The 12,965-nt window shown below is 50.1% G+C and overlaps 1 protein-coding gene across 7 annotated transcripts in view; it reads right to left on the bottom strand.

Moving 5' to 3' along the window:
• Positions 1-4,553: 4,553 nt before the first annotated feature.
• Fhad1 (forkhead associated phosphopeptide binding domain 1) overlaps positions 4,554-12,965 on the bottom strand; it is a 102,066-nt gene continuing 93,654 nt past the window's right edge. For 6 of the 7 annotated variants that reach the window (XM_050152186.1, XM_050152154.1, XM_050152214.1 and 3 more), the window contains 2 exons: positions 9,965-10,018; positions 4,554-5,445 (listed from right to left, as the gene is read on the bottom strand). In XM_050152186.1, the coding sequence (XP_050008143.1) occupies positions 5,335-5,445; positions 9,965-10,018 (165 nt within the window). In that variant the 3' untranslated portion in view covers positions 4,554-5,334. The remainder of the gene's footprint in view (positions 5,446-9,964; positions 10,019-12,965) is intronic. The other variant, XM_050152176.1, reaches the window with a different exon arrangement.

The raw sequence follows: 12,965 nt of genomic DNA, 5'->3' as shown, positions 1-12,965 counted from the left end.
AGCAGGAGGAACCGAAGACAACTTGTTCTAGTCGGGCATAGCCCACCCACTCACATATCCAAGGTCATGTTGTTGGCACATCTCAGAGCCACCAGTGTGTGTACGGGGCCAAAAAGCCACTTCTGAGCTTCTGCTTCTGTGTGGCTAACCTTTCTATTCTATTCTCGAACTCACTTCAACACCTTTAAATAACTTAACTATTTTCCTGGGCTCCTCCTGTGTGCAGCCAAGGAATGTGTGTGTGTGTTTGTGTGTGTGTGTGTGTGTGTGTGTGTGTGTGTAGTGCATGTACCAGTGTGTGGAGGTCAGGATTCAGCCTCAGGTGTCAGTTCTTAGGTGTCCCCTCTCTTGTGACTTGAGACCGGGTCCTGGAATCCACTGTTTAGGTTATTCGGGTTGGCTAGGGAGCATGAGGTTTCTGCCTGTCTCCACCCACCCCCATGGTTCTCGGATTAGAAGTACACATCCCACTTTTTTTTATGTGAGTTCTGGGGATGGACCTCAGGTTCTCATGCTGGCACAGAAAGCACTTTACCAACGAACCGTCGACCCAACAGAACCCAGGCATCTGGCCCCAGCGGAAACCAAAGGCAGGCCTTGGGGCCAGCTGCCCTTTAGTAGGGAAGGAACTACAAGCAAGGGAGTGACCTCCAGGCAAGGTAGCTTTCTCCTGTGGTCCAGCTGGGCATGTGCTCAGCTTCAAATAACAGCAACATGGCGAGGGAGGATGGTGAAGGTTTCGAGCCCCTCCTGTACCAACTCTGGCTTTGTCTCCCGGAAGATGAACAGACCCGAGGCAGATAGAGACTACAGAGGCATGCGCTGGAACTTGTTCTCAACAGCTTCTCTCTGGAACCCGTGGCCACCACCACACGCGTGAGCCTTGTTGGTCCTCTGGGAGGATGGGAGAGCGCACTGAGCTGCAACAAGCCCTGCCAAGGCCTCCGTAGGCTGAGTTTCACAATCTCACTTGCTTCTCTGCATTGGTGGACGGTTCTGCGAGGTGTTGGGTATTTGGCAGCCTCAGCCCCCACCCTCTGTCTGATTAGTGGCATCGCTCATGGTTGAGAACTGCTACCCCAACCCATGGCTTTGTCAGGAAGCAGACAGGGTAGTCGGCAGAGCTTTGGCCTCCCTGGACCTGTGCAATCACGAGACATAATATCTGGTGTTTTATGTTGCCAAGTTTCGGGTGGTTTGTTCCGGAGCCAATGCGCACCTGACTATATTGGTTTCAGTTGTGGGGACAAACAAAGTCCAGAGAAAGGCAGCCCAGTCATGCCTTTAGAGTTCACGGATGCCACCAGGTGCCCCCAGACCCTCTTCCTTTCTACTCTATTGTTATTTGAAGGCAGGTTTTTCCTTCTCTTTCAGAAGCAAAGCCTTCCCAGGACTCTGACATCTGTGACAATGTCCAGCTCTGTGTAGTACGTTCTAGCTGCAAGGGAGGAGGGAAAACCAAGATGTTCAGCTTTTAGCCTATATTGCAGAGGAAGGAGATGACCACACAGTGACCAAGCAGAGATAGGATCTGCTTCCCAGTGTCTTCTCTTTATACTGGCCCTATGCTGTCTCTCTGGGCTTCTGGGGCTCCTTGACTTTCTCTCTCTATATATATACATATTCTGGCTTTCCCTTCCAGAGAATCTGCTCTTTCTTTTTCTCTGAATGCAGGTGGGACCCTGGCTGCTCCAGCCCTGGGATAGCGTTGTATCACCATTAATCTCCAACTCACTGAGGACCTGAATGGCATCTCAGTGTCCACTTCCAAATGCCAAGGATGGAGGAGTTGATGGGCCCAGTTTGAACTGGGGGAGAAAGAGAGGGGGAGGAGTCAGACTGGTTATAACCAGCCTGCTATGGTTGAACTGGGAGGGAGTCAGATTGGTTATAACCAGTCCTCTATGGTAGAGCCAGGAGGGAAATTGGCTATAACCATCCGCTTTGGCTGATGATACAGCAAATCTGATGTGGGTTGCTCCTCTGGGGAAGGCAGGTGTCAGGAAGTGAGGTCAGTTGTAAAGGTGAGAAAAAAAATTACCATGTCTCTCTCTCTCTCTTTCCTCCCATCCTCCTTCCTCCCCCCCCCCCCTCCACCACTTCTTCCTTTTTCTTTGTGATGCTGGAGAATGAGCCTAGAGTCTTGTCCATGCTGGACAATGTCTCTACTACAGAGCCATATCTCACTGACCACACACAACTTTCTTTCTTCTTTTCTTCCTTCTTTCTTTCCTTCCTCCCTCCCTCCCTCCCTCCCTCCCTCCCTCCCTTCCTTCCTTCCTTTCTTTTTAAGACAAGGTCTTCCTACATAGCTCAGGCTGGCCTTCAACTTACTATGTAACCTAGGCTTGACTTTACTCTTGCGATCCTCATGCCCAGCTACCTCCTGAGTGCTGAGACCACACACCTGTGCCACCATCCTGGCTAATATGACCCTTGAGTAGTCTAGAATCCAGTAGATTCCTACATGTTTACCTTCAGCACATGCAAATCCTATGCACGTGTACAACAGAGAAGCAGGGTGTGGTTTACAAGCTTCGTTTCTCAGATGTGCGCCAACAGCTCTGACTGCAGCTTAACTTAGTGATCTAGGATGGTTTTTGGATGAAAACTTGCTGTTTGGGAGTTTGAGTGTTGGGAGCAGTGAGAGCCCAGATCCTGAATTTCTTGTAATCCCCTGATCTGAGTGCCTACAGCTGCTCTGAGCACAAGACCTTCAGGAGTTCCTGATGGCAGGAGAGTGGTTTCTGGTGGGTTTGGCTGGGGCGTGGCTATCTCTATATAATCTGCCCCTGAACACAATAAAGGGGGCATTCTTGGGGAATTCAAGGATGACCCGTGTCGCTGTCTGTCTGTCTGTCGTCTGTCTGTGTATTTTAACCTCCAGCCCCCTTGCCCGAAGCTCGCGAACTGGGTGCCAGCGCACAGAGCGCAGACACGGGGGCACGGTGCGTGGCATTTGAGGACAAGGGCCAATAAAATTATTCAGTTCTGGTGTGTGGGCAGCACATATGTGTGGAAGTGTGCTTGTGTGTGCATGTGTGCATATGTGTGTGCACGCGTGCCTGTATGTACATGTGTGTTTGATATGTGCATATATGTGCACGTGTACTTATGTGTGTATGTGTGTGATATGTGTGTATGCACTTGTATGTGCATGTGTGTTTGATGTGTGCATATGTGTGGATGTGTGCACACGTGCTTGTGTGTGCATGTGTGTATGTGTGTTTGATGTGTGCATATGTGTGTTGATGTGAGCTCTCGTGTATGCACTGATGCAGAAGCCAGAGAAGGCTGTGGGTGTCTCACTCCATTACTTTAACCTTCCACCAAGACAGGGTCTCTCACTGACCCAAGATCTGAGCTGGTGGCCAGCGAGCCCCAGCAATCCTGCTGTGTATCCCTTAGATCACTATGGGTGCAGGAGAGCGTACAGCCAGACACACCTGGCTTTTTACCTGGGTACTGGGGATTTGAACTCAGGCCCTCATGCTTGCGCACCGAGCCATCTCCTCAACCTCCTCCTTTTGAGGCAGACCCCAAACTTGCTACGTCCTTGAGGATGACCTTGAACTCCTGCTGCCACTTTCCCTGACTCTGGAGTGCTGGGATCACAGGCATGGCTCAGTTCAGGTTCTTCATGAAAAAAAATGTTTTTGAGATTTTTTTTAAAAAGAGCTTTAAGAAAGCCTTTCTTTAATTACATTTGTGTGTGTGTGTGTGTATTTGTGTGTTTGTGCTTACGTGTACCATGTGTAAGCAGTTGCCTGTGGAGGTCAGAAGAGGGCAGGGTGTCAGATCCTTTGGAGCTGGAGTTACAGATGGCTGCGAGCTGTCTGACCAGTGCTGGGAACTAAACCCGGGTTGTCTAGAAAGCTGCCAGTGCTCTTACACACTGGGCCGTCTCTCCAGTCCTTCAGGAACATCGCCAGGATCAAGTCAAGTTCACCTTTCTCTCTGATTTTTGAACACACCTGATGTGGAATACCACATAAAGAGTTTCTCCTCTGTTCCCCAAGTATTTAACAAATATGAAGACCGCGTTTGGTTTTAGAATACACAATGTTAGCTTTCCTTGTCGACTTGACCCCACCTGGAGTCGCCTGAGAAGAGAGTGTCACGGAGGCACTGTCTACTGTGATTTGGTCTGCTGGCGTAGTTATGGGGCGTGGCCTTAGTGAAGTTAACTGACCTGGGAAGACCCAGCCCACTGTGGGTGGCCCCATTCCCTAGGCAAGGGGACTTGAACTCTAAGACAGTAGAGAAATTGAGCTGAGCACAAGCAAGCGAGCAGACGTGTTCATGTCTCTCTGCTCTCGACTGTGGGTATCGTGTGACTAGCTGTTTGAGGTTCCTGCCTTGACACTGGCAAAATGAGTTGAAACAAATCTCTTCATTCCTTGAGTTCCTTTTCATCTGGGTATTTTATCATAGCAGCAGAATGAAACTACAATAGAATATGAAAATATTTTTATTGTGGCTTTCAAAAATAAAACAACAACAACAAAACCAACCTATTTTTGTGCTTTTTTTTTTTTTTTTTTTTTTTTTGGCCCTTTCCCCACCTAGGTGTGGCTGGCTGCAAGGCCAAGAGAGAATGACAGTGATGAGGTCAGGTGGGTAGACAGAAGGCAGGGCACCGGAGGAGAAATGAGTCTCTGTGAACCACATGGAAATGGAATACATCTTCTTTGGGGACTGAGTCCCTGGTCTGTCCTGTAGCCAGAGACTGGGAAAACTAAGGTCGCTCAGTTCAGCAGGATGGACAATGTGGAAATCAGAAACCGGGCTTCCAAACCCAGCTCCTGCGTTTACTGAGTGACTGTAGGCAGGCCAGCCAACTTCCCGGGCTCGGCATCCTGGTCTGTGAAGTGGAGGAACGAAGGGCTTGGGGAAAGGATTAATTCAGAAGAGTGTTGAGAACTCAAAGTGCCATAGACATGTTGATCAGGATTACAGAAGCAACGGAAATGATTGGCATTCTAAATTTATTATAATAAACTCAGATATAAATTCATTATAATGTGGTCAAGTGCTCCAAGCTTCCCCTTTGCCCTGTGGCTCTAGTTGGGTTTCTTGGCACACAACTGTATCCACAGGGCTAGGAGTCTGGGTTATAGACATATTCTTTATATACCTGAGTGTATATACATTGATAGATATTTTTTAAAAAATCCTCTCTCCACACACTCCAAAATACATTCTGTACAAAATATTAATCTAGAAAGCCAAACAATTAAGCAGCCATCTTTAGCGTGCTCTGAAAGTCCCTGGCTTACTGGAGAGTCAGACTGACTCACTCAGGATCACATGAGCCCTGGGACAGTGTGTTTTCTAGTTCTTTCCACCCGACTTAACAAACGACAGACTCTGGCTAGACTTGCATGCCTCCTTTTTCGTCTCTTTTTCTTGGCCTGTCTTCTGGGTGACTTTCTTGCTTCCAACCTTCAATGAGCAAAAAGAACAAAAGCACAAAATTTGTCAATGCAGTCAGAACCCCAAATGGCCTATGCATTTTTTAAAAATTTACTTTATTTTATTTTTTGTGACAAGGTTTCTCTGTAGGTTTGGAGCCTGTCCTGGAGACCAGGCTGGCCTCGAACTCACAGAGATCCGCCTGCCTCTGCTTCCCCCACAATGCTGGGATTAAAGGCGCCACCACCACCTGGCTAAATTTGCCTCATTTTTAATTAAGTGTATGTCTTTATGTTTATGAGCACACGCATGCATGTACAGGTGCCTGAGGAGCCCAGAGGCAGCAGATTGCCCCTGGAGCTGGAGTTCTAGGCATTTGTGAGATTCCTGCCATGGGTGCTGGGAATCGAACCCTAGTCCTCTGCAAGAGCAGTACACGCTCTCAACTGATGGGCCATCAATTCCAGACCCTTATGCAGTTTTTGTTTGTGGAACAAAGTAAAATATGTATGCCTACAGATATGAACAAGGGGGTACAATGATTGCACACTGCCACGCTCCCCAAAAAAAGCCTCATGCGTGAGTGCATCCTTGCGGCTCGCAGCGTGCGGACTGCTTTCCTTCCCTTTGTACTGGACGCCGTCTGTTTGGAAATGGGAGCTGTGTGATGGGGGCTGCCCCTAGGGTGGGGTGTGTCCAGCATAGCTGTCACAGGACTGAAGGTGTCCCTCTGGCTCTGACGGCTTGACAAGAGAACACGGCAGACTCTTCAGGGGGCCCTCACTCCTTTCTGAGTCCTTCTCACTCCCTCTGCAGGGGACACCATGCTAGCCACAGGCCTGATGCTGATCCCAGGTCACAGCCAGGCTTTTTGGATGATGGTGGCTCCAAGGATCAGGGTTTACAGACTCTAGCTGTCGTTCACTCGCTTCCTGTCATGTGACTGGGAAGAGGTCTGCAGTGTGCATGTTTGTAGTCAAGTAGACGTGTGTGTGTGTGTGTGTGTGTGTAAACAGCATCCGGTCCTCTCCTTTGGTTTTCATGGGACACCCATCTCTGTTTCCATCTATACATCTCCCCATTTCTGGGTAGGTCACCACAGTCCCAGAAGCCCTCTTGCACACGACCCTCAATGTTCTGTGGACACCTTGGCCTTTTGAGTTCCTATCTAGCAGGATGCACGCTTCCTGCCGTCTCCTTCACATATGACTGCAGTTATTAGTATTCACACACCCCCAAGGCAAATGGGAGCTGGCTGGTAATGGTGAGTTCCAGCTGTCACTATGCGACACCTCCCCCCACTTCCCACCCACAGTCTCTGTCAGACGGAGACCAGGCTTGGGGCCTGTCTTTCTCAGAGACTTTGGAGTCATCCTGGGAAGGTTTATTATTATTTTTTTTAATTACGTTTTATTTGTTTGGGTGTGTAGGCATGTATGTACATGCGTGTGCATGTGTGTGTGTGTGTGTTGCATATGTGTACATGCCATGGATATAGTCAGAATCCAAATTACAGGAGTCTGTTGTCTCTACCTTGTGAGTGCTGGGGACTAAACTTGGTATCAAGCGCCCTAATGTTCAGAGGTGTCTCTCCAGTCTCTGGAAACATCTTGACAGGAACGCTATCTCTTGATCCCTTTGTGCTTTAGGACAGCTTTGAAATTACCCTCAAGAGGCCCAGATGAGCGGCAGATGGGAGCCTTATATGTTTGTTTTGTTTTAAATAATCGTATTGTTTTATGTGTGTGAGCATTTTGCTTGTAAGGATGTGTGTGCCCCACACGCATGCCTGATACCTGACAAGGTCCAAAGAGGGTGCTGGCTGCCCTGGAGATGGAGTTAAGATGACAGTGAGCCCCCATGTGGGGGTTGGGAATCGAACCCCAAGGATCTGCAGAGCAACAGGTGCTCTTAACGATGGAATCAACTCTTCTGCCCTTGTTTCGTTTCCTTAAGACAAGATTTTGCCAGGTAGTGGTGGTGCACACCTGTAATCCTAGCTCTTGGGAGACAGAGGGAAGTTGATCTCTGTGAGTTCAAGGCCAGCCTGGTCTACAAATTGAGTTCCTGGACAGCCAGGACTATTAGACTGAGAAACCCTGTCTTGAGGTCCCTCCCCCCACAAAAATATGTAGTCCAGGTTGGCCTTGAAATGGTAGATAGCCCAGGCTAGCCTTGAATCCCTGATCTTCCTGCTTCTACCTCCCAAGTGCTAGGATTACAGACCTGTGCTGCCTACCATACCCGGCCCTTGAATATGTTCTGAGACCCTGCATTCAGAATCCATTCAGGGGAGGAAAACTGGTACAGAAGGCCACTCAGCCGCTATTGACCTGACACCCAGGGAGGAAGCAACCAGACAGCAACCAAGATCTGTTCTTCATGCTTCTTTCACTGGGGGTGTCAATAAAACTGCCACCTGCAGGTGGTTCCCAAATGCCACTGCCCCAACCTGTTGTGGCACCAGAGCCAGGAAGATGTTTATTAAAAATAGAGTTCCAGGTCCAGGTGGTGCCATCCCCGTGTTTGCCAAGAGTGGGGGAAGAAGGGACTTTTGGTGTCTATTTGGCTTGATGGGGGAAGGGCCAGCAGAAGGCAGGTGTGCTCACGGACCTGCGCAGAGGAGGTAGCTGCCAACTTTGGACCGGCTGATGTAAACAGGAAGGGGCAGAGCCCTGGCAGAGCCCAGCCCGAGATGGCCTCCAGACAGACAGCACCCAGTGTTCAGTCTGCCATCTTTGGGATCACAGTCCACACCCTAAGGGACAGAGCCCAGACTGCAGCAGTGCTGCCCAGGTGGAAATTATACACTGGGTCGGCTTTTTCTGGCAACCGCAAGGCCAAGCCGTTCCCAAGCAGCCACGGATGCCTTAGCTGTCTTCCCACATGCCTCTGTGGCCTCTGACTGGGTGGGACCCCCTGAAAGAGGCTCGGGAGCTCTGCCCGCTGACCTTTGCCTTCCCAGCCCTTTGACCAAAGTAATTATTAGCCCTTGCATCCGCTTAACAAAAAAAAAAAAAAATAGTTCCGAGGCTAAGCGAGGAAGGCTTGTGAGTGTTCTGATCTGGTTCCCTTGCCAACCCTTCATTCATTATCACCCCTTGCTGACACTGTGGGTATCTTTCCCTATGCTCTCTCAACTGTATGAAAATGTCATGTATGGTATTCATGTATGCATACATGTATTATGCACGTGCACATATATGTCAGGGCTAAGAAAGTTTGTGTGCATGTGTGCATATGTGTGCATATGTGTGTTTTCATGTATGTGATTTACACATAAAGAATTTCTGTCTGCCCCCTTGGAGGTCACATTGCCCCTTTGGGGGATGTACGCTTAACCTCCACACCTGCCCTCATTTGCCACATCCTCATGACACATCTCAGCTCATATCTGTCATGGTGTGGAACCTGGTGTTCACGCTTCCTACCCCACGCTCAGCAGTGTGGTAGCCCAGCCTAGGCAATCAGCAGGTCTCGAGGAGATGTTTTAGAACATAGAAAACTAGAGAAATGTCTACTTTGGCATGTAGCCCACAAACAATGACAAAAGACTATTGGCTGCAAGGGAGGGTGATGTGGGATTCCCCTCTGTGTGCTGTGAATATGTTTTATTGCCATTGGTTAATAAAAAAAATGCCAGTGGCTTAACAGAATAGAGCTAGGTGGGAAAACTAGACTAAATGCTGGGAAATACTAGGCAGAGTCAAGGAAAAGCCATGTAGCCTGGCCGGAGACAGACGCCGGAGGAAACTTTACCAGGTAAGCACGCAGGGTCAGAAAGCACAGGGCGAACCTTGACTCTTCCCTGAGGAGCCACACCCACACTTGAGTATGTCTGACCTAACCCTTGTGCTGAAACCTACATGAAACTCTCTGTACTAAAATCGAAAATCTCCAATTCTGCTTTATAAACTGGCTTGTCTTGAAGTGCTTTTTATCACTGATGCTCCGAATCCTGGCTTAGCCTGAGTCGAGGTCCCTGAAGCTCAAGAGAACTCTTCAGGCTGTCGAGGGTGATACTGTATGTGTGTGTGTGTGTGTGTGTGTGTGTGTGTGTGTGTGTGTGTGTTTGAGCACTGAGGCCAGGCCATACTGGGGGGTGCTATGCCTCCTTCATTTGCACCCCTGAATCTCTGACAGATTTACCTCCCCTTTCGCGTACAGAGGAAGTGCGTCTCTCCCCAGACGTCCACAAGCTCGCCTCTGCTTTCAGCAAGGCAGAGTGCCCATTGGGGCAATTCCAGGAAGGGCTGGATCGCAACTGCGAGGGTTTGGTCTATTGAAAATGTCAAAGTCTTGATTCTCAGGTCTTAAAAAAGAATATTTTAGGTGGTGTTCTCTCGGAATTGGAGAGAAATGCTTACCGGAACTGTGGTAAGTTTACAGGACCGGAATACCCAATATTTCCTCATTAACTGTGTGGCTGGGGACACCTCCGTCTCTGAGCCTTAGACCCTTGCTCTGTGGGTGAGGTTAACCCCCGCCCCAGAGGTGGGGAGATGCCACGTGCTGCTGAGGCTAACCGGTTCCTCTCTTTCCCGCTCACCTGGAGATTGGAGTTCTGCATCTTTCTCTTGACCACCTCTACAAATATGCGTCTCTTTAACACAAAAAAAGACAGTGACAGCATTTAGTATAGACTTGCATTGCCTTTTGCGTCAGGGAGAATGGATTCCTCTCTATTTTAAGATGCTGTTTGTTTGGAATGTTGGGCCTGTTTTTTGGAAGGGGGGGGGCAGGAAGTGACACATTTGCTTGCAGTAGGGGTGGTGCTGCTTTGGGAGTACAGGGGCTCCTGCGTAGCCCGTTAGGGATCTGATTAGATTCTTGCTTGGAGGAGACTGGCTGGCTGAGGGCTCTCCCAGAGAACATAGACCCTTTTCAGGGGGCAAAGTTGCTTCTGCTGGTGGCAGGACCTTGCAGCACAGTGGGACAGAGGACTTAGGTGCAGGCCTAAGGAGACCACAGTGACTGCCCTGCTCTCTGGGGATCGCCTGTTGGGAAGCCACTGCCACCCCAGTCCTGCAGGCTGTTCAGATTCAGAAGTGTCGGCCCTGGTGTCTTCCAGAGCCTACGTGGGGTAATTCCCGGAAGAGAGAGACCCTTCAGAGGTTCAGGGGTACCAGAGGGAGGGGCAAGCTGGGATCTCCTGGTCAGCAAGTAAGTCCAAGGTACTGTTAGGGACAGGGAGTTCCCAGAAAGCTCTGAACACCCTAAAGATAGCCACCTTTAGGGCTCTGGGTGGAGCAAGAGGAAGAGAGATTGGGTGAATTATGGACCAGGAGCCTGGGTCCTTCCTAAGAAGCTAGGAAGGAGGTGGTGGACGGACTTTTGGGCTTCTGTTCTTGTTTCACACATTTCTCAGAGAAGCTAAAAAACACCACCACCCAAACCGCAAAGCAAAATACATCTCTCGAGCCAGCTGAAGCACACCTGTGGGCAGCTATTGGTGGCAGCTGCTTCTGGGTCTCCCACCTTGGCACCAAGCTGGTGTCCAACCAATACTTAATGGTGGACTGCCAGAGAAAACAGTGCCCAAGTCTGTCCCAGCTTCATAATGAAAGCACATCACTAAGAAAATATATCCCCCCCCTCCAGTGTCCGGGACTTAAGGACTAAATTACTAGTTGTTGTTGTTGTTTATCTGAGTTCAAAAGGCAGAGGGCGTGGCTCTGTAGTAGAGCGTGCTCCCAGCAGGCAAGTGGCCCTAGGTTCTACCCCAACACTGTAGAAGAACGACAACCCCCCCATGAAATTCAGCTGTAACTGGGTGTTGTGTTTACTTTCCCCTCCTGCTCTGGCAGCCCCACCAGGCTCTCCCCAAGCCCCATGGAGGGAGGGAGTGGGGGCTGTCTCCTGGGACAGGCAGAGTGAATGCGTGTCAGTCTCTTCAGTACTCTCCAAACAGCTGTCCCCGGAACTCTTTGAGGCCTGAATTTAGCTGGCAGCTGCCCTCTGGGTATTTTGTACTTAGGGGGCCTTGAGCTTGCAGTTGTTCAGTATTTATCACGTTGGGGCTGGAGAGATGGCTGTTAGGAGCTTGGACTGCTCTTTAGGGGACTTGAGTTTGGTTCCCAGGGTCCCTGTTAGAGGCTTAGGACCAACTGCCTGTAACTCTAACTCCATGCCTTCTGGCCTCTGCAGGCAACTGCACATCTTGGCCCACCACACACACACACACACACACACACATGAACACACACTCGCATGCACGCACAGAGGCACACAAGGCACACACGCATGCACAACACACATACGCACGCATGCAGGCACGCACATTCATACATGTATGCATGCATGCACACACATGCACACACTCACCCCATGCACATATGCACGCATGCTCACAAATGCATATGTACATACACATGTCACAAACCTGGCTTAAGGGGCCTAGGCTTGGACAATGACCTCTATCTAGGATCTGCGGTATTATAAAGTGGCCATTTAAAACCTTCCTCTTCCTCCCTCCCTCCCTCCCTCCCTCCCTCCCTCCCTCCCTCCCTCTCTCTCTCTCTCTCTTTCTTTCTTTCTTTCTTTCTTTTTTAAAGTACTGGGGATGGAACCCAGGGCTTTTCATATGCTAGGTAAGGGCTCTACCACTGACCTGCAGCCCCAGCCCTGGTTTGGGTTCCTTTCTCTTTCCCTGTTTCCCTGTTTTCTCCACTTTCTGCAGCAGAACCCTTTACCCAATTCAACTCCCACGAGTATGTTGGCATAGAAAATGTATGTAGTGAAGCCACTCTGGCTAATGTGGGGTCGGAGGTGTCAAGCGTCATCCTTCCCATGGAACCCAAGGACTCTGAGGAACCCTAGCTCACTGCTCCGGAATCCGTTTGTGAATGAAGGCCAGCTGGCAGATAGCTGCGCCCTGAAGGGCAGAGCCGGGGAGCTGGACTCAGGGGGGTGGGAGGACATCAGGACCTGCTCTCAGGTGTGACTCAATGGACGCAGGGTTGCTTTTCACCAAGACTACTCTTGGGGATGTGGTCCATTATGTCACAGGAGACACCCCCAGGGGAATACGCTGGATGGCCCTTGTTCTGAGGACACTGGGAACCGCTCATGTACTGTATTTGGGGATCAGTGTGAACTGGGGACCAAGTGGGATGGATCTCCACTTCCTGGCTGCCAGGAAGCCCTGAGTGAGGTGAAAGTTGATGCAGGGGTGAGGGCTGCTATAGTCGGGGACTTTCATCTCCATCCTAGGTCCCACTTTGTACCCCCTTGCCCTTCATCCTTAGGTTGGAGGTCCTGGGATACCCCCACTCTCCCCCTTTCTTCTTTTCTCACGACTTTGTCTCCGAATCCCCAGGTCATTCAGTGTCCAAGATGTTTTGTCCCATCAGTCAAAAGTGCCCTGGGTTTTCTTACACTTCGGGACCCTGGGTTAGACACTTGCCTGTCTCCTAGGTCCTCTGTCCAAAGTGCCAGTAGGCAGTGGGCAGGGTGAAGCTGGGAGGGAGGACGGGGAGGGGTGCCAGTGTCCCTGGGCAGAGCGGGTTGCTGTTCATTGCTGCGGGGCTCTCATCCTTGCCAGGACAGGC

This window comes from Alexandromys fortis, unplaced genomic scaffold (genome assembly GCF_014885135.2).
Source record: "Alexandromys fortis isolate MF-2015 unplaced genomic scaffold, M_Fortis_MF-2015_v1.1 scaffold_26, whole genome shotgun sequence".
NCBI lineage: Eukaryota > Metazoa > Chordata > Mammalia > Rodentia > Cricetidae > Alexandromys > Alexandromys fortis.
This window is presented reverse-complemented; position numbering and strand designations above follow the sequence as displayed.